Here is a 23,479-nt window from a genome sequence, read left to right on the forward strand (position 1 = left end):
GGCTTACGATTCTGGGACAGTTGCATCTGGCACGGGCCTCAGGCTGCTTCTACTCATGGCGGAAAGTGGCAGGCAGCCGGTGGGTACAAGCAGATCACATGGAGAGAGGAAGCAAGAGAGAGAGAGAAGGTGCCAGGGTCTTTTTAAGCAACAAGCTCTCGCGGGAACTAATAGAGTGAGAACTCACTCTTAATCCCCCCTCCCGCAGGGAAGGCATTAATCCATTCATGAGGGATCCGCCCCCATGACTCAATCAGTTTCCAACACTGCCACATTGGGGATCAAACTTCCATGACTTTTGGAGCGGACAACACATCCAAACTCCATCAGCCGGCTTCCTGCTTTTCTGCTCAGTTGCATGGTTCTGGTGGTCAAGAGGACACAATCGTACAGTTCAGATGAGTCCTCAGTGAGTCCTTGGTGACCCAGAAAGCCTCTGAGCACCTTGCTGCTGGGGACACTGGCCCTCCTGCTACTACTAGTGTCTCCTGCCTCCAACCCGCTTCTGATGAACGTCACACCCCGGGCATCAGCATTCCTCGTTGTTGGGCATCCAAGGCCTGTCCCGCCCACCTTCCCTTCCATGCCTGCCCTCCCGTGGCGCCCCTGACCTGTCCTTCTAGGAAGTGCTGACTGGACCTGTGCGACTCTGCTCTTTGGGTTCTCGGTGTCCCCCATCCAGGCCTTGTCCACACTGCAGCAGCATCACACCAGTCACACCAGGCTCAGCCCCTGCCATCCTCCCCGCCCCCACCACTCCAGCTGCAAGGACTCCTTCCTCTTTCTCCTCCAGGCTGAGGTTATCCTGCCTTGGGGTTGTCTCCCTGCCATGGGGAGCTCCAGCTCAGATCTCATGGCTCATTCTGGATTCCTGGCCATTCCAGCTTCTTTCTATTCAAATGTCAACTATCAAAAAATCATGTCCCCACCAACCCATCCACAATCACCATGTCCTGTTACCCCATTCTGTTGCCTTCACGGCACTCTCATTTTATTTTGATCTCATCATGGGGCCCGGCTCCCGGCCTTACAAGGGCAGGACCTCATCTGGCTCAGTGTTGTGTCTAGTGCAGGACTGTGGCACTGAGCAGCCCTCCACCTCTTGGGTGTGTGGGTGGCGGTGTCCCTGTGCTCACGCCTCTCCCTTGTCCCGTGAGCAGTGTTGGCGCTTTGATTCCCAGCCAACTCCAGATTCCACACTCCTCAGCGCACTAAGCCAGCCCTGCAGTGGGATCACTAGGAGCACTGGCACCTTGCCCACGGGGCAGACAGATTTCATCTTCCATGGTTTTCACATCTGACAAGGGACATCTGCTTGAGGCAGCCAGGCCTTGATATCATGCTGCTAATCAGTTGTCACAGCCAGTGCCTAAGTTTAGAGCCACCCTGCATTACAGAAGAACAACGCTCCTTCTGCAGTGGCTCAGGGCAGAAGCAGGGCCTGCGAGGGGAATAGATGGGATTGTAAAGGCTGGGCCGCTGGCAGGAGGGGAGCTGCTCAGCCTCCCCTCTGCAGCTGGGGAAGGGCCGGGCAGTGCCATTCCTTACCAGTGGCAAACGTGCTAGCATGGTGACATTCCTATCTTATGCCTCACTACCATCAGCGCCGTGGATGTTTGGTGTAAATGCTTCATATGAAAAATTGGGTAAATAACTATTAATACCAGGGCGGGGGATAAATGATCTTGCAAGTGGCTGACCATGGAGCCTTGACGACTCCGCTTGTGAAATGGCTCTTGTGTTTGCCCCCTCCTCCCTGTCCACGCCCCTCCCCTGGCTCACTCACTGGATTAGTACCACAGCCCCCTGCAGGGCTCATGGCTGCACGTCCTCCTCCCTGCCCACAGCCAGCTTTCTAGAATGCACATCCTGCTCAAAGCTCTGAGCCGCTCCCCCAGGACCTACACGATAGAGTTCGAATCCCTCCGCCTGGTTCCAGAGGACACGATAGCTTCCCTATCCCTCTCCCCTCCTCACTGCCCTAGCGCAAGTGTGGGAGCCAAGCCCAGCCAAGCAGGTCAACCATCCCCTTGGCTCCAGGGACCACACCAGGGTTGGGCACAGGTCCCAGGCCGGGCCAACCAGAATCTTCCCTGGGGCTTCTTGATTTGGACTGAAGGACAAGCAGCTGAGCCTGTAGATCATGGTGCTGGAAGTGCATGGAGTTGAGCCTGCCTGGGCCATCTCTTCCCCCTGGGGAGAAGGTCTCGTTTCAAAAGGGGAAGGAATGAAACCAAACTGAGATGATCAGGGATGAGGCAGCCGGTGGGGAGACTGGCCAGGTGGGAGGCCTGAAGCAGGGCTTCCTCCCACAGCTGCTCCTGCAGTTCCAGGAGCACCCCAGCATCTCCCCTGCTGTGGGGGCCAGTGCATCTGTATTTTTTGTATTTTGTTGGGTTTCTGCCACAACAGGTGAGTACCAGCCATCCAGCACTCAGGGCCCACACAATCTGGACTCTCACTGTACCTGTGATCGCATCTCATCTCACTCCCTCATCCCACCCCGGGCTCCTGTGGCCCCCGCTCACTGTGCACATCCCTCTGCCTCCAGCCCACTCCCTGTCTCCTTGGCAATTCCAACGTATCCTTCCAGATCCAGCTCTGGCCTCTACTTCTTGATCCCACCTTTTCCGCTCCTTTGTGGGACCATCTCACCAGGCTTCACCCTCCGGCAGGATGTCCCACACTCAGGACTGATCACCACGAACATGTCATCTCCCCTGAGTGCTCCCTGATGATGGCGCGCATCCTGGGCTCTCTCTGGCAGCTCCTATGCTGGCTGTCGCGCAAAAAGCAGCAAGGAAATTTCGTTTAACAAATAATTTAAAAAATAAAATTACATTTTTTTTTCAGGTTACTTACATTATTGAGAAAATCTGAAATTTTAAAGAAATATTTAAAGAAATTAATCTCCATAGTCTACCACTGGGCTAGAAACACCAGTTTATTAGGAGCCTTTCCTTTGGGATGTGCACATGCACACGTGTGGTCACACATGCACACACACGCGTATGTGTATGTACAACCATCAGTACCTGAGTTAGGAACATCATGCATTTCACTCAACATGACCTTAAAAAGCATTTCTTCATGACCTTAAAAAAGTCTGTTTAATGGCCGAATAATATTCCATTGTGTTGATGGGCCATTTCTTACCCACCCAATCCAGCATGACTCCTTTTTTTTTTTTTTTTGTGGCTGGTCTGTAGGGAGATCTGAACCCTTGACCTTGGTGTTACAAGGTGGTGCTGTAACCAACTGAGCTAACTTGCCAGCACTCCAGTTTCTTGCTACGACTAATAATGCCATGATGGTCACCCCTGTACATATATCCCTGACCATCTTTCTGTGGTTTCCTGGGGGTGGATTCCTAATGATGGGATCATTAGACCCAGAGGTGTGCACGAACATTCAAGTTCTTGGTTTTTACTAAAATTCTGCCAACTTGAACTGCCACCAGCAGGAGACCCACCCTTGTCAACACTGGAAACATCTTCGCTAATTTAGTAGGGACCTTTGTTTTAATGGACATATCTTTGCATATTAGTGAGTCGTAATGTTTTTTTTTTTTTTTTTAGGTTTATTAACTTTTTAAATTTGTTTTGTGACTGATTTGGAATGATTACCTCTTTACCTCATGGTCACAGGTGTGATAAATGTTGTCAAAATCCAGACAATACTATAGAAATATCCACCAATTTGGGATTCTCCCAGAAATGGGAGAGGGGAGTTTTGTGGTGGCAGCTGCTGGGACAGGCCTGCCCATCTTCAGTCAGAGGGCTGGAGAAAGTTTTATTGGCCAAAACATAAACATAACAAACCAATGATTACAGAAAGCCTGAAGCCTGGGGCTCTCCCTGGCCTCCAGCCCTCCCCTGGATAGTAGTTAGTCCTGGGGTGGGTGGTGACCAGAGGGCATAGGAGGGGGGCTTCCTCATCCTGGTGATGGAAGATCTGCACTCTTCTCTGCAGGCAGGTTACACTTCTGTGACAAGGACACCTCCCATTGCCCCACAGTGCTCTGGGATCCTGAGCATGGCCACTGCCCCCCTCTAGTCTGCAGGCTGTGGTGTCCCATGGGCCCAGGCATGACAAGGAGGTCTGCAATGACTGGAGTTACCGAGATCAGTGACAGCAGCCCTGCTGCCTGCACATGCGCACGGTGTCCTGGCCTAAGTCACACAGCAGTTGAGCACTGGGGCTGGTGTGGATCCAGGAGCTGCCCGCAGAGCCATGCTATACTGCTGATGGGCACACGCCACCTGCCTGTCTCCCACCACGTTAGGCCTCAGATGCTGCAAGCCTTGGTGCAGGCTGCCACACTCATTCTGTGTGCCCTTCCTGGGCTCTTCTGCTCTGTCTGCCCAGTGCCCACGCTCATCGCCCAGGGCTGCCACTGGGCAGCAGAGGCTTCCTCAGGACACAGGCTCAGTCCTGCTTGTCTCTGGATCACAGGACCTGGTGGCAGGCTAGGCACAGAGCAGCAAGTGGGCAAATCGCTGACTGCCGTTTGTGATTTGGGCCCTTTCAACCCGGCTATGACCACCAGAAGCTGACTGAGAAACTCAAATCCAGAGCGCGCACATAATGCCAGTACTTCACTGGGATAAACAGGATCTCTCCAGGAGACAGGATGCAGGACAGGAATGGAGCCTCGGCAAACCTGGGGAACTTCTCTAAGTCAGGATTCTCCACATCAACCTGAAGAAAGCAGAAGACATCATTTGCTGGTCCCCAGGCACAGTGGGGGAGGATAGGCCACGTCACACTGGGTCCCCGAGTTCCCACCTGGCTTGTGTTATGAAGAAGGTGCGAGTCATGAGGATATAAAGCCTCCGAGTCCTGGGGGGAATACAGGCGGATATATTTCCTGCCAATCACCTGGGAAGAGAGACCCCTCAGTTGGTTGGTGGATTCACCTCCTGTAGCTGCCCACGCTGGCCCTGTAGTCCCAGGACCCGACAGCCCCCTCATCTCTCTGTGCCTCTCATGTTGTTCCCTGTGCCTGGCCTGCCCTTCCCACCACACACGTGCTGAGAACTCCAAGTGCGTTTTTCCTCCAAATATATTGTGAATCAGTAACTCCATTATCGTAGCTGACAGTAATTAAGCACATGAATGTGCCAGGCACTGTGTAAGTGCTTTCTGTGCGTTAACTCATTTAATCCCCATGACAACCCTCTGAGGTGGTGTATCTTCACCCCCATTATATAGGTGAGGAAACTGAAGCATAGAGAGGTTAAATGAACTGCCCAGGTTCACAAAGCTGACAGGTGACAGACAGCTGGTGTTCCTGCCAGGCAGTCTAGTTCCCAAACCCCAGCTCTTAGCCTCTACCTGTATTTCCTATTTGGACTGGTCCACTGGGCTAGAAGAAGGTGTCCTATGACAGCGGACAAACAGCCATCCCCCTGCAGTTAACACACATGCTCCTCTGCCCGGGTCTCAGGTAAAAGCCATCCTGGTTTGGATGGCTGGCTGGCAGAGGGCAGGCAGAGGGCAGCCTGGGCTCCATCCCCTGAGGACACTCCTCTGCCCTGGGATCTCATAGGATGAACCCAGTCCAGGAGGAACCACTGCTGGAAGCAGCCCGACTGGGGAGGGCACACCCTCGGGCCTGGTCCCACATCTGTTCTCATTTTTGTCCGCATCCCTTACAGAAATTCTTGTTTCTCTTTTGAAAAGCCTGGTGTTTAAAGGTAGATAATGTGGCCAGGCCACGTGGCTGGGTTGGGAGGATGGGCAAGACCACTGTCCCAGCAGCAACTCCAACCTGGGCTAGGAAGTTTTGCTGGGGGTCCTGATGAAGTGGGGAGACGGTTCCTTGGGGACCAAACCAGGCATTAATGGTGATCTCATCTTCCTCCCCGTCGCCCAGGCTGCAGTAATCCGGGATACTGATGTCCTGCTTCAACTCTGGGATCTGTGGGTGTCAGGGCAGACATGGAAGGTAAAGCCAGGCCTGGGACACAGTAGCCCAGAGGCCAACGCACTGTCTAGCGAAGAGTCACATGCACGCCACTACTATATCCATATTGTAATGGCTAGGGGTTTAAGAAATAATTAAAAAAAAAAATAATTAAGAGGAAAGAGTTGTAATTTTATTTTCATATTTGTTTCCTTTTTAAAAACCTGATCCCAGGGCCGACCCCGTGTCTCACTCAGGAGAGCGCGGTGCTGCGGGTTCGGGTCCTATATAGGCATGGCCGGTGCGCTCACTGGCTGAGTGTGGTGCGGGCGACACCAAACCAAGGGCTGCGATCCCCTTACCGGTCACAAAAAACAAAAACAAAAACAAAAACAAAACCTGATCCCAGTGCTTTGTACTTAAGAATAAACCAGCTTGCCATTTTCTAAAGAGTTAAATATTAAAAAAATTTAAAAAATCAAATTAAAGAAAAAAAAGAAAATGGGATTGAATATTTATCAAATCTCTGGAGGGGAAGATTTTCCAAAATTTACTAATGGTAAAGAAATCACAATTGGTACGTTTTAACTAAATTAATTACTATAAAGACCAACAAATCAGGAAACTTATTTGAACTAACTGTGGTGAATGAGGGGTTAATATACAGAGGTTATACAAATTAATAAAGAAAGCACTAAGTTCTCAATACATAAATTACACAAATAAAGGAAAAAAACAGATAACATATAGAAATGAATTAGATATAAGGGTTTCCATCATATTAGCAAATAAACCCAAATTAAGTCAACAATGAGTCATCATTTCCCACTAATCAATCAAATAAGCAAAGATTGAAGATTATGATAAGCCCCAGCGGTGGCGAGGATGTGGTAAAAGGAACACTTTCAGGCAGGGCTGCTGGAGACATCAAGTGGTAAAGCTATTAAGACAGCAACGTGGTAATGTTAGAAGTTTTCAGAGCTCAGTGTGACCCAGGTAGAAGAGACCCACCTAGAAAGGCTGGAACGTTCTCCCAGCGGGGAACCTGCCCAGATGCCACGTTCTGCACTCTAAGAGTCTGCCTCAAGTCACCTGTGCAGAGATGCGGAGGTGCAGGTGTGTCTGTGAGGCACAGCTGGGCTCCTTGCTGAGGAGTGAGCCTCTTTGAGGAAGAGCTAAGGGGGCCTCAAGAGGCCATGACATGCGGGCCACCTCTTGAGGGCCACAGAGGGACGAGGTGGCCCTCAGGGGTTGGCGGTGATGAAAACGTGCTGAGAGGGTGTGGGGAAACAGCGATCACTGTCCCCCTAGTGTTTGCTTATGCCCACGCGCCCTCTCTTGGGCAGCGAGGCACTCTGACATCTTTGTGAGAGAATACCTACAAAGGCGTGGGTTCTTGGCGTCCTACCCTGCAAGCTCAGGGTGGGCACAGAGCATTTGTTTCTACACTGGGCAGAAACAGGGGCTGGGCAAAGACACCACCTGGGTGTGTGCTCCTGGATCTGCACAGTGCAGTGAGCATGGCACAAGTCCCCAAAGCTGCAGACAGAGCCACCTGCCCACACATCAGGCAACCCTGGAGGTTTAGGTGGGCGGGGCTCAGCTTCCTCTGGAAAGAACTAGGGTCTTGGAGTGCAGAAAGCACTTGCTGTGACTGAAGCACTTCCTGGCCAGACCCTCAGCAGGAACCGTGGTGACCTCCAGGACTGAACCCTCCAGGGTGGCCGCCAGCCCGTGCCCCCAAGGCACCTGGATCCTTCCCAAGACCCTGGTTGGACCCAGTAGTGTTTTTCAAGCTTGAGAAGTATGAAAATAGGAATGCCTGGGGGACTCAGGTCTTTTCAGAAAGTGAGCCTTCCAGCCCAAGGGGCACATGCAGGCAGATGCTTGCCATTCCTTCTGGAGCAGTTACTGTCACTTCAGGTCACTGGCCAAGAATCCAAGGGCCACCTAAAAAGGCTGGAACGTTCTCCCTGCAGGGAGCCTGGGCCCAGATGGCTCGTTCTGTACTCTAAGTCTGTCTCCAGTCACCTGTGTAGAGATGAAGAAATGCGGCTGTGTCTGTTGCTTTGGACTAACGTAGAAGTTCACAAACTGGGGGGTCCTTCAGCTACCAGTAAGACTCCAAAGTCCTCTCAGAACCTGGGCTCTCACATCACTGTTGCTTCTGGCTGGGGTGACACCAGACCTGGCCCTGCGGAATGCTGAGCACAGACTCTGATTTGCTCCTGATGACACCATCGGGATTTGTGAAGGGTGACTGGCTGACCAGATCATGTGATCAGAATCACTGGCTGAGGATTCAGAGACCCCAAGAGAACAAATGCTCCCAGGATGTGACTGATAATTGAAGACAGGCCTAAAATGGTTTCCAAAATCTTCCAAAACGCAGAGTCCGTGGGAAGAAAGTCAGGAACAGATTCTTGGGCAAGAATTTGGTGGGAGCCACTGAGCTTCCTGTAGGCAGAGAAGGTCCCAGAAAGCAGGCTGTGCCACACTGCTGATGGCCCCAGGGATGAGGGCAGCTCAGACTTCTCACTGAGAGCTCTGAAGAGCAGGAGGCCCGTGACTGGCTGAAACATCTTCAAAGTCCTGGTTTATCGTAAAGGGACTGAGAGCTCCGGCTTCTGCTGCTAAATATACGTCCTCTTGTTCTAGTGAGATATGAAATGGCTGCTCCAGGACGGGGAGCTAAGCTTAACGGTAGCATTGAGGGTCCCTGCCCATGGCTGACTGTCCCCAGGGAGGCTGTGCCCCAGTATGCCTGGGGTCAGCGGAGAGACTGGTCTCTCGGGATCACAGAGGAGGCAGGATTTACAAGTCCTAATACAGGGAGGCCTGGGAAAAGAACACAGTCCACCCACTCAACCCTACCCACTTCAACTTCAGACATGGAGGCCCCTTGAATCTGGCACAGCTCCAAGTGGATCTGGCCTCAGAAGTAGACACGGCTGCACCTCAGAGTCTGCAGAGGTGGGGCCCTGGCTTCCCCCCGGCTGTGATGCTAACCCTGACAGACTCCGGTTTTCCTGTTTGGGGCACATGTCCTGGCCCTGTCTTTGAATCTTGCCATGTGCTGCCTCCTTAAGCATTTCAGCTGTGCCTACCATGAGGAGCGTCAGGCCTGGCTGTGACCACACCAGTGAAGTCCCTCCTGCATTCCCCAGCTTCATCTATCGAGTTTTTTGGGTCCCAAATCTAGTAGCCTTCCCTGACTGCTCCTGTTGCCTCAATCCCCACACCTGCGCCCAAGTCCAGGTGCCAGCAGTTCACACAAACCTCCCCACATGCTGGGCACTACCTCTCCCTGGACCTGTGCGACAGCCTAACTGGCCTCCCTGCTTCTGCCCACCCCAGCTCAGCTCTCAATGGTGGCCAGCGACCCTTTGAATGCTGATACCCGTCCAACATCTCCTGCCACACCAGGAACACTGGCCTCATCACCCAGTCCCTCCTCCCTCCCCCATGCAGATGCTCCAGTCATGCTGAGCTTGTCTGCCCTTGACCATGAAGGCTCACGCCCGTCTTCCCACATTTGAACTTGCTGCTCCCCCAAGCTGGCACAACCCTTCTCTCATCTCCCCACACAGCTGGCTACTGCTCAGCTTTCGGGCCACTGTTCAAATGTCACCTTCTCAAGAGCCCTTCCCTGGCCACCCGATCTAAGGTACCCTCTCTCTTCCCCTGCCACCTGCTACAAGGCCACCCTTTTATTTTCTCTGGGGCACTCATCACCATCTAGTGTGTTTTGATTTTTAGGTCCACTGGGGCAGGGAAGTGACTCTGTCACAAAGAATCTCAGGGCCCTGTGGCAGTTCCCATGTGCGCCTTGGTCAAGGCCCTAGAGGAGTGAGTGGGGGCTGGAGCAGGTGGGACAGAAAGCCCCCCAGGATGAGCCCTCCTCTTCTCCAGCATCTTAACTAGACAGCTGTGAAAATGGCAAACACAATCTGATTTCTGGTACACTTTGCTTTGTTCTCTTGTTTTGTCTACATTTAAAAATAAAGTCTATTTTTTTCCCATTATGGTGACTACATATACTCATAGGTGATTGGGAAACTACAGAAAAGAGAAGGAAAAACCCACTCACCATCTTGCCACCCACCACCACCATGACTCTTCTGTGCTATTTCCTCCCGTTCTTTCCAACACAGAGGTGGTTCTGTATATAATTATGTGCTCTGACTTCCTCACTGCGCCCTGACCAGGCAGCCCCGAGCTCCCATGACCCCTTGGTGAGCACTGTGTCCCACACCTCGCCGTGTGCCCAGCCACTGGGCCTCAAGTGGCAGGTCGATTCTGATGCAGCCGGTCTGGGGTGGGCCTGGGGTCGACATTGCGTTTCTAAGGGCTCCTGGGGATGCCAGCGCTGGGTTGGAGGCTGCACTGGGAGAGGCAGACTCTGGAGTTTTACTGTGGTCTGTCCCTAACGGGCCTATCCGGGGGAGAAAGAGCCAGGGCAGCACTCCTGTCCCCTGAGCACCCTCCCTCGCAACTGCCCCAGCTCTCCTGCTAGGCTCTTGTGGGACCCTTTGCTCAAAAGCCTCCCAGGGCTCTTCTCCACCTAACAGATAAGATATGAGTTTTTGGCCTGGCCTTCAAGGCCCCTACGATTTGGCCCCAGGCCTCCTCTTTGGCTTCTGCCTCCTCTCTTCTAAGCAAACCCTCTCGGCTGGCCTTCTGTGCCTCGCTGCCCGTGCCTCCATGCGTGGGATGCTTCTCGCTGGGAATGTCCTCCTGCCTCTGGCCTTGGGAGCTCCTGCTCGACCATGTCAGCTCCAGCCAAGTCCCACCTCCTCTCCCAGTCTTCAGCAAGTCTATCCTGAGGGTCTTCCATCCAGCCGGTCAGGGCTGAGCACCTAGAAGCCCCCAGGCAGGCCCAGGCGTTGGGGACACTTGAGATATGGTAAGGACAGTATGCGGGCATGCCCAGAGAGCTGTTAGAGGAAGCGGCCTTTAGCCCTTTCATGGCCTTTCGGAGCCTGTGTCCTCGCCTGGCTCTCTGGGGCCAGTTCCTGACCACACCTGGACTTCTCAGTATCCCCACCCTTAGGGACCACCCCAATGCTGGTGGCCTGCCTTGCCTGCTCTCATACTGTGCAGTGGTGAGGAGGGGACAGGGTGGCCACAGGAGGTCTCCTGTGCTCACTGTAGGGAAGGGCATCAGGGGTGGCAGGTGAGCATGGTGTACTCCTCCCCACATTCTCGCATCAGAGCCCAGGAAGGGAGGAGAGAAGGTGAGGTGACAGGTCTCAGACTCACCTGGTCAAAGAGTTGGTGCTGAGCAAGGTACCCGATGTCCCTTGACTAGTCCACAGGAGCAGAATAGCGGTTGTCAGGATGGGAGATGTGGGAATGGAAAATGATTACTAATGAGTACAGGGTCTCTTTGGGGGTGATGAAAACATTTTGGAACTAGATAGTGGTGATTGTTGCACAATCTGTCTTATTAATATATACTAAAAAACACTGAATTGTACCCTCCCACCCCTAGGAAGTAAAAGCAGCTTAAATGAATCCCTCATGTCTTATGTCTCATATGCCTTGCTGCGGCTAAGCTGCCTGCCTTCCTTGCTCTGGGCAGCGTGCTGACCACAGACTCTCACAAACTGACTCTTTCAGAACCCCCCACTGCAGCTCATGGAGGCGAGCTGCCCAAATGGACTGTGTTCTCTCCCTTTTAAGTATCAGGGAAAAGGAGTCCCAATGACATACCTCGCCCACGATGTATCTGCTGATGAACTCGTTGACTGTCATGAGTGTCTGGGACCACTCCTCGTCTGTGTACCTGGAACCAACTTCCACTGGGACTGTTCGGCAGCCAGCAATCTCTCGGATATACTCCAAACTATTAGAAACATGTGCATTGTCATCATTACTGACATTTGTCAGGCATGGTGCTAAGTGTGCTTTATGTGTGGTCCCTTTTATTCCTTGATCCTCCCAAAACCTCATGAGGCAGAGGCTACCATTATCCTGCACTTTACTGCTGAGGAAACTCAGGCACAGAGAGGTGAGGGTACTCTCCCAAGGTCACACAGCTAATACACAGTGCCATGCAGCTTTGCAGACAGATCCAATAACTCTGGTTTGCTGGGTTGTTCTATTTTCCTGCTTGCCAAGAGCCTCCTAACTTCTCTCTTTGCTCATCTTCTCACTAAGCTTTGAACAAATGGTGGGCAGTAGTGATGTACCTGGACTCTGAATGCTGGTGGCCTGCGACTGGTCCAGGTCTCCTCAGTTATAGACCAGGGGACCATCAGCAAGTTACTTAACCTTTCTGAGCCCCTGTTCGGTGCTGAAAGTGCCTGTTTCATGGGAACCAGGGAGGATAAAATGGGATAAAACACGGCAAGAGCCTGTCCTGGCACCTGGTAAAACAGAATGAATGTCCTCTGTGCCGATGGCTCCATGCACAAGCCTTAGTGAGAACCACTCCCTTTTCAAAGCTACTACAAAACAGGCTGACTTGGTCAACTTTCCCTGAGATATACTGCCTCAGTTCCTCAGTTGTGCACAACTGAGGCATTATGGCCTCTCTCTAGCTGCCTGATCTCATCTTGGCACTATGAATCTGAGGAGGAACTAGAAGCAGACAAGACTAGAGACCACAGAGCAGCGCTGAGCAGGAGGAATTATTCCTACGCTTAGCCTCAGGGCCCTGAGAAGGTCCTACAATCCTGAAGAATTGCATAATAGACTCATCATAAGCAAGCCACTTAGGTGCTCCTTAAAAAATTGCTCAGGGCAAGCGAGCTGTGGAAGGTAAGAATCTCATAACCTTTGGCATAATTTCAGAGCACCTTACTTTTAGTTCTTGTTTAACCCCTAGGCAATCAGTCCTGGGGCTGGTAGGGAAGAGTCTGCAGGCTGTACTGACTTGGAGGATGGGAGGAGGAATTCAGGGAGTCCTGGAGGGTGAAATGGGAAGAGGGACCTCAGCGTCCTTCAGCAACCACCCACCTCCACTTCCTCAAGCACGGCCAGTGATCAGCCACGCCTTCCAAGATCACAGGCCTCTCTGGAACCAAAAAATGCTCCCTGAAATACTGGAGGGATGGACGGTGAAGCCGTGGGACTGTTCTTTCTAACTTCACTTCTGGAATCACAACATGGTCCGTCCTTGCTTTCTGTTTAAAATCAAAAGAAAACAAAATGGCAACAACCTTTGAAGGTCAAAATCCGAGGTATATTGGTAGGAATTTGCATCAGTGGTAGGACAACTTAGGTGTCATTAACAACAATGAAAACAGATGGCATGTATTAGTATCACTGCTATGACTATTTGCTCCTCATGAAGTCAAGGTTTTTCTTCTTGATCATTTCATTAAATATATTTGCTCAATTGTAAACATAATATAGTACTTTCACAGGAATTCTGCAATAAAGAAGTTACGATCCCAAACTCCAGCACCTTCATTCCCATCTATTCCTTTCCCACCGACACACACATCTCTGAACCACTGGTGGCAACAGATGTGATGCACAAGCGACCCTGCTTCTTCCATCCAATCATTTATCTAAAGCAGCTTCTATGTGGCCACCCAGTGCTCACCATTTCTTATGTGAGAAGCATCATAACTTACCTGACCATTTCCTGAGTGGGTGACCTGAGCAAGTTACTTACTGTCCCTAAGCCTCAGTTTCCTCATCTGTGAAACCACTGGGAGAAAAGATCACACATTTGAGGTGCCCAGGACCCCCGCCCGGTGCGTGTCAGCTCCACACTCTCTATGCTGTCACAGTCCTCTGAGAGAGGCTGTGCCTTTCAAATACTCTGTCATCAAGCAGCACCCCCCGCAGAAGAAACTCTTCTTCAGCCCTCCTAGAACGTATGCTCCGGGAGGGCAGGGGCAGGGCCATTCAGTGCCAGATGCTCAGCCCTGGCACATCTGGGCCATGGCTGGTGCTCAATAAAGATGCTGGGCAAACCCCATCTTACAGGCAAGTGAACGAGGAGGCACCGAGAGGCTGAGACAGTTGACAATTGCCCAAGTCACAGACAGTGGGTACTGGCATGGGAATGGGACCCCAGGCAGGTTAACTCTAGAGCCTGAGCTCTCGCCCTTTTGCTATGTACACTGCCCCACACCAAAAGGACCACCTTGGGCATTGGAGCCACCTCTGTATTCCCTTGGGATGGACTTGGTGGGGGGGGGATGGCGATCCCTGGGTTAAAGGGGACAGATATCTCTGTCCTTCACTCTGCATGTCTATCCTGCCCTCTAAAATGTCAACCCACACTCCATGTCCTTGGCCCCACAGTACTTGGCAATACTAGGTATCATGTAAAACCTCATTCATTAATTTAACATCCAAAACGACCACCTCACTGTTTCTGCTATTTGCATCTTTCTCTCATTTTTTAACAAGAGGTGAGGGTGAACATTTTTCCACATTTGTTTAATAGATCTATTTCCTTCTTGTGAACAGCCTGCTCGTGTTTCTGGTCCTCTACCTCCTGGAGCTCAAGTTTTTTTTCCTATTGATTTGTGATATTCCTTACATAGTAGAGATATTCACTCTCTGACAGATTTGCTGAGAATTTCTCTTCCCTGTTTGGAGTATTTCGTTTTGGTTTGGTTACACGCATGTGTGTTTAATGACATCCATTCTCATTTTTCTTACATAAAAATAATACTCACTGTAGGAAATTCCAAAAACACAGGAGAGCATTTAGAAAAATGCCAGAAACACCCCATAATTCCACTACCCAGTATCCAGTACAGTCTCAGTCTTATCTGGGGGTTGGTACTCTAGCTGCCATTTTACAGATGAGGAAACTGACGCTCATAGGAGGTACCTGACCTGCCTGGAGGGTGTAGGTGAGGTCTGTGTGCTGACACTGGGATTTGAAGCCTCCTGAGGAAACCATGCTCTGTGCCTGGCAGGCATATGCTCCTTGGCACAGGCACTGAAAGGCCAGTCACAACACATGCGGGGGCACAGGGGCAGGACAGACTGGTCCTGTGAAAAGGAGTCAGCTACTTGTAGCATCTCATCCAAACTCAGCAGCACAGAGATGGAACAGCCAGAAAGGTGAGTGACACTTCAACATGCCAACCAACAGGAAGCTGAAAGAAACAAGCTACTGCTGGCCGCAGCTCTTGGGCTGCTCCACTCCTCAAATCAATGGAGATGCTATTTTCAGCCAGAGAGGCTGCCTGCCATGAGGCCTCCCACAGAGGAGAGCCGCCTCAATACTTCTAGAAAAGCAGGGCTGTTGGACTGTTAGTGCAGCTGGGACAATCTCACCCAGATACCTTTGTGCTGGGCTGCTCCTGGGCCACGCCTTGGGCGGGCCTTTTTCCAGAGAGGTGTGTCTGGAGGATAGCAGCGACTTTAATGAGGATGTCCCCAAGGATGGCCGCCCCCATCAGCAGGCCCAGGTCACACACCCTCAGGGCTGCAGCCAGGGTGGTGGCATCCCCAGGTGCCTTGCACAGACAGACGGCTTTTAGCAGGCAGCCAAAGGCGTAGACCCGTCGCCAGTCTTTGTCCACGTCCCGCCATGTCCCCGTGTTGAGCTTCTCCCAAGAGTAGTCCAGGATCACCTCACTCGTCTGCAGACACTCATCCCTCCTGCCCTCATAGAAGAGCTCGGTGGCTTGCTGCAGCAACGTCACTACGCTCCTCTCTATGCTGTCGCTGAGGTCCAACTTCAGTTCTTCTTTAGTGTGTGGCAGGAGTGCACTGAGGGTCTCCCAGAGAGCACCTGCTCCCGCAGGGGGGTCTCCAAGACAGCTGGTGCCTTCTGCCATCTGGCCTGCCACTAGCTCAGTCACTGAAGTGCCTGGGGGCAGGAGGAGACATGGGTTAGAGACCATGCAGATCCTTTGTGTCCTCCCACAGCTTCCCACAGCTTCCCACATCTTATCTGTAACAGTGAGTTCTCAACAACGGTCTCTGCTAGGCACAAGCGCTGCAAGGGCAGGGGCCCCCACATCTGGGGTCACTGCTATATCTTCAGGGCCTGGCACAACACCTGACACTCAGTGAGCACTGGATAAATGCTTGTTCAGAGAGGAATGTGGGTTGCCCTTGTCTGGAATGCCTCCAATGGCCTTCCTCTGCCTGGCAAACTCCTACCCAACCTTTAAGGCCCATCTTAAATGATCCCCTATGTAAAGCCTGCCAAGACTCTTACAGTGTTTTGCATCCCCACAGTCCTCGAGCTTCTCTTAGAGCACTTGTCACGTGTACTACAAATACCTGCTTACATGTGTCTCTCCAACGCTAGACTGTGAGCTCTTCCAGGGCAAGAACATGGCTCATTTCTCTACATTTCTCAAGATCCTAAAAGCAGAGTCTGGATCATAGAAGGCACTCAATAAAGGTATTGAAGGAATGACATTTTAACTTCTCAGGAAGAAACTTGGAAATGCATAAAACCTATACAGAAAGGAAAAACATCACAGTTGGTGCTTTTGGTGGCATCAGCCTGGGCATCATTTATGGATGGCAGCCAGTCCTTAGGATAAATACTAATATATGAATAAGCTCCACTGCTCACAAACAATTACAGTTCTCTATTTGTGCTGCTATGTTCTAGGTATTATCCTAACAGTTGTTCCATCCCCTATCTTATTTGACACTAAGAGATAGAGACCATCGTGCTTTTTGCAGATAATGCTCTATGCTAGGGGCCAGCAAACTTTTTCTGTAAAGGTCAGATAGCAAATATTTTAGGCATACAGTCACTGTTGCTACTACTCTGCCATTGTAGCATGAAAGCAGCCATGTACCATATGTAAACAAATGGGCATGGCTGTGTTCCAATAAAACTTTATTTACAAAAGCAGATGGTGGGCCAGATGTAGTTTGCCAACCCCTGCTCTATGCTTTCCAAAATCCTTTGTCTTCTTTCTGGACACACAGTTAGACTGCATTTCCCAGTCTCACTTGCAATCAGATGTGATCACGCTGAGTTCCAGCTAATGTGAATGGCCATGATGTAGGCCACTTCCAGGCTGGCCCAGAAACACTTCCTACCTGGTCCTCCACACACTTTCCCTACCCACTGGCTGTAAGTGAAGAACTCTGAGGCTCTAGGGGAGGAGAGCCACAGACGGAAGGAAGCTTCTCCTCACTGGAGAAGAGCTGCCATCCAACGAGGAATATCCATGCTGGAATGCTTCATGGGCAAAAAATAAACTTGTATTGTGTATAGCCACTAAAATGTCAATGACGCTTGTTACAACAGTTAGCCTGCCCTAAGACAGCGACTTCTGTCTATTATTATTATTTCTAATAATGGCTCCCCAAAGATGTCCATATCCTAATCCCCAGAACCCATGAATATGTTACCTAACGTGGCAAAAGGAACTTTGTAGATGTGATTAAGAACAAGGCTTGAGATGGGAAGATTATCCTGGATTATCTGCATGGGCCCAATTTAACACGAGTCCTTAGAAGAATCTTTCCCAGCTAAAGTCAGAGTCAGAAGGACATGTGATTGTGGAAGTGTGGCCAGAGCTATGCAGCACTGCAAGCTAGCGTTGAAGACAGAGGAAGGCAGTTACAAGCCAAGCAATGCAGGTGGCCTCTAGAGGCCCAAAATGGCAAGGAAATGGATTCTCCCCTAGAGCCTCCAGAAGGGAATGCAGCATTGTAGAGACCTTGATTTTAGCCCAGCAAGACCGGTGTCCAACTTCTAACATACAACCTGTAAGACAATAAATTTGCAACATTTTAAGCCACCAAGTTTGTGGTACTTTGTTTCAGCAGCAGTAAAAGAATACAACCTGTTTTTAACCAACAGAATAGGGCAAAGGTGCTGGGATGCCATGTCTGTGATTAGATGACATGAGCTTGTAACTTACATCTTGTTAGCAGAACTTCCACTGCCTTCGCAGCTGGCACATAAGCGGCAATGCTGGAGACACCACACGGCAAAGACTTGAGGGTGGCCTAGAGCCATCACACAAGCGAGGGCTGGGGCCCTCAGTCCAGCAGCCCTCCAGGAACTCGATTCTGCCAGCAACTACGGGAGTTTAGATCCTTGTCCAGCTGAGCCTTCAGATGAGCACATAGCCCTGATCAACTCATGATTGCAGCCTGGCAAGAGATCATGATGCAGGGGACCTAGTTAAGCCACACCCACACTCCTGGTCCATGGAAACTGAGTTAATACGTGTATGTTGTCTTAAGCCATGAAATTTATGGTGATTTGTTATGCAGCAATAGATGTAATAAATATACCTATCCAGACTTACTGGACACTCTGGGACTCAGTAATTCATACAAAAGAAGAGGAGAACACACAACTTCCATTAGCTCTAATGTGTATGGAGAGCAGATAGGGAGGCAAAGACATCTACAGAACGCTAGAGATATGGTCCCTGAAGGGATCTAGACATCCCCATCTCTCTCCTTGGGCTGCACTTCAGTTCATTCCACCCCCAGCTCAGGAATAACAATAACAGCAGGCAGAGAATGGAGAGTATTTCATGGATTACCTCATTTGACCCCCCAATGAGCCCACAAAGCAGTTGACATACTTATAAAACATTTACTAGAAGCCAGTAATGCTCTTGGCACTTTATACACTGCTTTGTTCTTACAGTGACCCTAAGAAAGGATGATTGCCCCCATTTTACAGATAAGGAACCTGAAGCCGGGAAGTAAACCAACTTGCCCAAAGCAATTCAGCTAGTAAAGTGGTGCAGCGGAGATTTTAAACTTAGGCAGTCTGGCTCCAAAATCCATGACCTCATAGATGAAGGATCTGGACCACACAGTCATACACCAGCATTTCAGGAAGCTGGGCACCTGGGTTACTCGATTCTTGAGAAAACTCTGCGAGGAAGAAATTACTATCCCCATTCCACAGATGGGAAAACCCTATCACTTCACACTTTCTAACTTGTTATTGGTTTTGAAGTACCCCTTCCTGGGCCTTTCCTAAAATAACAGTAATACTTTAGAGTTGTTCTCAGTTCTCAGCCTAGATCATGGTTTCCAAACCAACGCTTCCCCTCTAATTTTACTTGTTCCTCACAGTGCTGTGAGGTGGACAGGGCTTTGACCATTTCCCCTACAATTTTCCCACCCTCCCACTTTGCTGATGTGGAAACTAAGGCCACAAAAAAATGACATGACTTGCCCAAAGCCCTATGGTTAATCACTTGTGCAGAAACAGGGCTTAACTTCCGGTCAATCTTGGTTTCCTTTCCTATGTGCCATGCCAATGCCATATGCTTTCTGTACATCATCTAACATCTTTTGCAATCCTACGATGTGAGATTTTACAGATGAATAAAGCGAGATTTGAGCAGTTAAGCAGTTTGTCCAAAACAGTATGTGGCAGTGTCTACCCAGAATACTCATCAGCTTCAGGACTGAGCACTGCATTAGATTTTTGGCCCTTTCTATCTGCAGGGCCTAGTTCAGCTCCTGGTTCACAGTAGATATCCTTCCCTGTCCACTCAATGGGTGATGGGACTCAGAGAGCCCCCATGGCCTGGCCCCAACATGCCAGGATGGTTTCTATCTCTAGCCTCCTAGAAGGTTCATAAATGTCTTGTCTCACTAACAGCCTTCTTAGAGAGTTTCACAGTCCAACCTTCCAACATGATCTTATCCACTACCCTGTGCAAGACAGCACATGGGACCCATCAGCTGGCCTCCTTGGTGGCCTCATGGCTCATCGCTCAAGTGTCTTACATAAGAGTCTCATAAAGCAACATCAAGAAGCCTCATCTTGCATATCTAAAAGACCTCACAGGCCTCATATCCTGGCTTCTCAGAAAGGCTATGAAAAGGCCTCCCAGGAAACCACTTATGTGCCTTACTGTAAAAATGGCTTCCACTGGGGACTATGTACCAGCTCTGTAAACTGGTCTCTCAGTGGTGTTATAAAATGGTCTTCCAGAGGGTTTCAAATGGGCTATTAACCAGTCCCCTGGGATGTAGATTATGGACTTTGTAAGCTGGCATCCCAGGGTGATCTTATGAAATGGCCCCTCCTGAGGCTCATGTAGCCCTTGCAAAGCAAGCTTTTCAAGGTGGTTTCATGTGCGCTTTGTAACCCGTCCTCCCAAGGTGACCTAATGTTTGGTCTCATAAATGGCCTCCTAAAGTGGCCTATGTGCTACTTTGCACATTGGCCTTGGACAGGACCTCATGTTGAAGATTATGTGAGACAGCTTTCTGGGAAAGAGAGCCTCAGTACAAAACAGTCTCCTCTTGGCCACATAAAATAAGCCTTTTTTTTTTTTTTAAAATGCAGAGCTTCTCAGTGAATGGCCTTATAAAAAGGCCTTCACAGATACTTATATCGACACTTCATGAGTCTTCCAGAGTGGGAGCTTTAGGACAGCCCTATGTGTCTTGGTTTTCAAAATGGCTTTTCAGATTGTCTCTGTATGAGCCACTTGACATGGCTCCCCAAAGCCCTCATGATTGATCTTGAACATGAGCTTCCTAGAGGGCCTTATGTTGGCAGCATGAAGAAACTTTCCATGGTGAAGTGACGTGCTGGCCCTATCAGTCTTACAGTCTGGTTCCACAGGCTCCCCAGAACCTCTCGCAATTTGGCCTTTTAAACAGTTGCCATATCAAACAGCCTTCGGGAGAGGTGCCATATGCTGGGATGTAAAACCAAAGTGGACTTGTGACCCATTTTAAAAACTCGAATCCTTATTGACTGGGGCTCGTCTGTGGGCAGGTGAAATCAGATGTCTTAGTTTTATGAACCGATCTTCCATGGTTTCTTTAGTGCCAGGGAAGTGTTGTATTTGTTTTATCAATTGACCCTCCAGGGAGCAACCTCCTGTTGGCTCCTGTTACCTGTGTGAAATGGCCTTACAGGATTAAGCCTCAGTGTGGCTGCATGGAACAGTCTACAAACAATCTTCCAGAGGAGCTGGCCTCATGTGGGCTATAAGAAGCAGCCTTCACATAACCAACCATTTGAGATGAACAGCCAGTGTAGGTCAGCTTCAGGCTACATGAAACTGCCTTTCTGAAAGGCCTTAGGTCCAGGCTTTACACATCAGCCTTCCAGCATTCCCACATACTGGTCTGATAAAAAGGCTTGATAGTTATATCAAGCAGTTTTCCAGAAGGGACCAGCCTGAGTAAGCCCTGTGGCCTGGCTTTATTGATTAGCTTCCTGGAACTCCTCACTGAATTGCCTTTTACAAAAGGTTGTATCAAACAAATAGCCTTCCAGAAGAGGGAATCAAGTGTAACGTGTGGAAGTCTTCAGCGTGGTATCACAGACTGGCCTTTAAACTGGCCTCCCAGAGCTCACATAAAAGGGTTTACTGTGAGCTGTATCAACAGCCTTCCAATGGTCAGCTATAGGTGGGTTAATTATATAATTTGTTATCCAAACCAGAATGCTATCAATATTTATACGTAGACAAGTAAAAAACTGGGGTTATTCCAGGCAAACTGACACATACGGTCACCCACACAGAGTGAAAAAGCTTGAGTGGCTTTGTATCTTGTATTTTGACCTTACAAGTTGTTCTTCCAGAGCTTAACAGGTATTGGCCTTAAAAGACCTCTTGTTGCTAATAGAAGTCTTTTTTTTTTTTTTGAAGGGGCAGAGGATGTTAGTTACAGAAAAAGCCTAAGTGGTCTTGTGTCCCGGCTTTGTAAACTGGCCTTCCAGAGTGCCTCACGTATTGGCCTCGTGACATGGGACAACTTTCAGAGGGAAGGTGAGGTAGGGGTTGCATAAGACTTTCCCCCTTGGACTTAGTAGTTCAGCCCCTAAAAGCTCATTACATATAGGCTTGTCTGATGGTGTATAAAACTTCTTGGAAAAAGAGTAAGATAAAGGTTGTATGAGGTGACCCGTCACAACGGTTTTTGTCTTGGCTTTATCAATCAGCCAAAGATGAGCCTTAAAAGGCTTCTTGTTGGTCACATGAAACACAAAGGAACCAAGTATGGGCTGTATAATGGAGCCCTAAAGGGATCAGGTCCCGATTTCATAAATTCACAAACCAGAGTTCACTATGCAATCTGGCCTTTGGTTGGCTGTTAGTAAAAAGCCCAAGTGGGTTCCTGATGGCTATACAACACAGCTTTCCAGGAAGCCACTGTGCAGCCATTCCAAAATTCTTAAACTCTTTCTAAAAATCAGCCCCTTTAAAGCATCTCCCAGAGTAGTCTTCAAGTGGGCTGGGTGAAATGTGCTCTTGGAAAACGTCGCCGTGATTCTTAGATGGTCTCAGGTTGGCCAGATGAAACAGTCACCCTGAGAGCCCCATGATGATCATGAGAAAGCCTTCCAAAGGGGGCTTCCAGGACATACCAGCCTCTACCTGGCTTTCCGGGAACAGGCTGCCTGGACAGTAATTGGCTCAATTTTATTGCTGCAGTATTCCTCCGAAACTGTGCAAAAGCATGACCTTTGTAAAACTTTCCGTACAGCTTCATTCAGAGGCACGAGGGCACCTCTGGCTCTCTAAAGGCCAGATGGTTTCAGGTTTGGGTCTCGGGCTGTGGGTGTGGCCCCTTTCCCTCACCGCGCCTTCCCCGGGGCTTCATTTCTCAAGGCTCATAATCAGGACTGATGGCTCAAACGTTTCCAATCACCCTAGCTGCAGGCCCACGACAAAGGCCAAGAGGCCGGTCCACAAGCACACCACGGAAAACAGAATATCGCGCAAGCGCACTAGCGTTGCATCGACGCGACACCAAAAAACGCCCAGGCGGAAAACAGCATGGCGCAGAACCAAACTCACGCATGCGCAAAGCGATTGCCCTAGGAGAGCACTAGGCACGCGCGGAGCTTTTCTCCTATCTGGCAGAGAGGGGGAGAGCCTCACTAAACTGGGTTCTCAGGGCGCATGCGCCCTCTAGAGTCACGGGAGGGGGCTTAGCACGGGCGCACGCGCGGAGCCGTTCTCTCGCTTCGCCCCTCAGTGTGACGTCTGCGCGGTCCTGCCCTCCAGGCCGATCCCTCTTTATTTCTACGAAGCTAGAGATCCCCGCGCTCTGGAGTTGTTCAAACTAACCTCTCCTACGTCTGGACGGTGTTGAGTCGTGCCGGGACTGGCGGCGACTTGCTCCGTGTGGTCCGAGCAGTCCGGCTCTCTCGTCCGAGCAGGCTGGCACTGGGAGCATCGATCACTCCCCACTCGTCTGATCCCGATGGAGCGTCTAGAGGAGCGCCGAGTGATCGATGCCGTGGCTCCGCCCCCTGGCTTAAAAGACCCGAGGACCGAGGCGACCGCGAAGGCTTTGGCTTTTTTTTCACTTCCTTGCTTCACTGGGGGTAACGTCGGCTCCTTATCTGCTACGATAGCAACATCGTACAGAGCACTTTCACATCCACCATGTTATCTAAGCCCTACAGCTAGGATGATTTGATCTCCCCATTTTACAGACAGGTAAACTGAGGCCGAGTGAGATAAAGTGGCCACATACTTGTACTTTTGGAAAGTCACAGATCCAGAATGTGAAACCACAAACCAGTGCTGCATCCACGTCCTGTTCAGGAAAGCGTGGGTTTCAGTACTGGCAGCAGGCAAATGGGCAGGGGACACCCTTCTGTCACCTCCACCTTGATGTGAATGATGTGGGGATCGCCCGGAGTTTTGTTTTTCGAGC

General features: G+C 50.3%; 1 protein-coding gene across 4 annotated transcripts; it reads right to left on the bottom strand.

Annotated features, from left to right (window-relative positions):
- Positions 1 to 2,926: 2,926 nt before the first annotated feature.
- KDM8 (lysine demethylase 8) lies at positions 2,927 to 22,999 on the bottom strand. 4 transcript variants are annotated; one of them, XM_063100552.1, is made up of 9 exons: positions 22,885 to 22,970; positions 16,129 to 16,300; positions 15,172 to 15,701; positions 12,872 to 13,038; positions 11,624 to 11,756; positions 11,171 to 11,215; positions 5,774 to 5,923; positions 4,789 to 4,881; positions 2,927 to 4,701 (listed from the first exon to the last, which is right to left on the bottom strand). In XM_063100552.1, the coding sequence occupies exons 3-9, from the start codon at positions 15,667 to 15,669 to the stop codon at positions 4,537 to 4,539; spliced, it is 1,251 nt and encodes a 416-aa protein (XP_062956622.1). In that variant the 5' UTR covers positions 15,670 to 15,701; positions 16,129 to 16,300; positions 22,885 to 22,970; the 3' UTR covers positions 2,927 to 4,536. The 4 variants fall into 4 exon arrangements, with proteins under 4 accessions (XP_062956622.1, XP_062956623.1, XP_062956621.1 ...); XM_063100553.1 differs by having other exon boundaries at positions 16,121 to 16,300; XM_063100551.1 differs by lacking the exon at positions 16,129 to 16,300 and having other exon boundaries at positions 22,885 to 22,999.
- Positions 23,000 to 23,479: the final 480 nt, after the last annotated feature.

Source organism: Cynocephalus volans, chromosome 6, assembly GCF_027409185.1.
Source record: "Cynocephalus volans isolate mCynVol1 chromosome 6, mCynVol1.pri, whole genome shotgun sequence".
NCBI classification, from domain to species: Eukaryota; Metazoa; Chordata; class Mammalia; order Dermoptera; family Cynocephalidae; genus Cynocephalus; species Cynocephalus volans.

What these genes read in the sequence shown, in the direction of transcription:
- KDM8 (XM_063100551.1), bottom strand. Translation starts at nt 22,993, where the DNA reads ATGCTCCCAGTGCCAGCCTGCTCGGACGAGAGAGCCGGACTGCTCGGA. An exon ending in CCGTGCTTGAGGAAGTGGAG is followed by an intron (nt 11,757 to 12,871) that starts GTGGGTGGTTGC and finishes TGTTTCTAATAG; the next exon opens with TTTGGAGTATATCCGAGAGA. An exon ending in AGCACCAACTCTTTGACCAG is followed by an intron (nt 5,924 to 11,170) that starts GTGAGTCTGAGA and finishes TGACACCCACAG; the next exon opens with ATCCCAGAGTTGAAGCAGGA.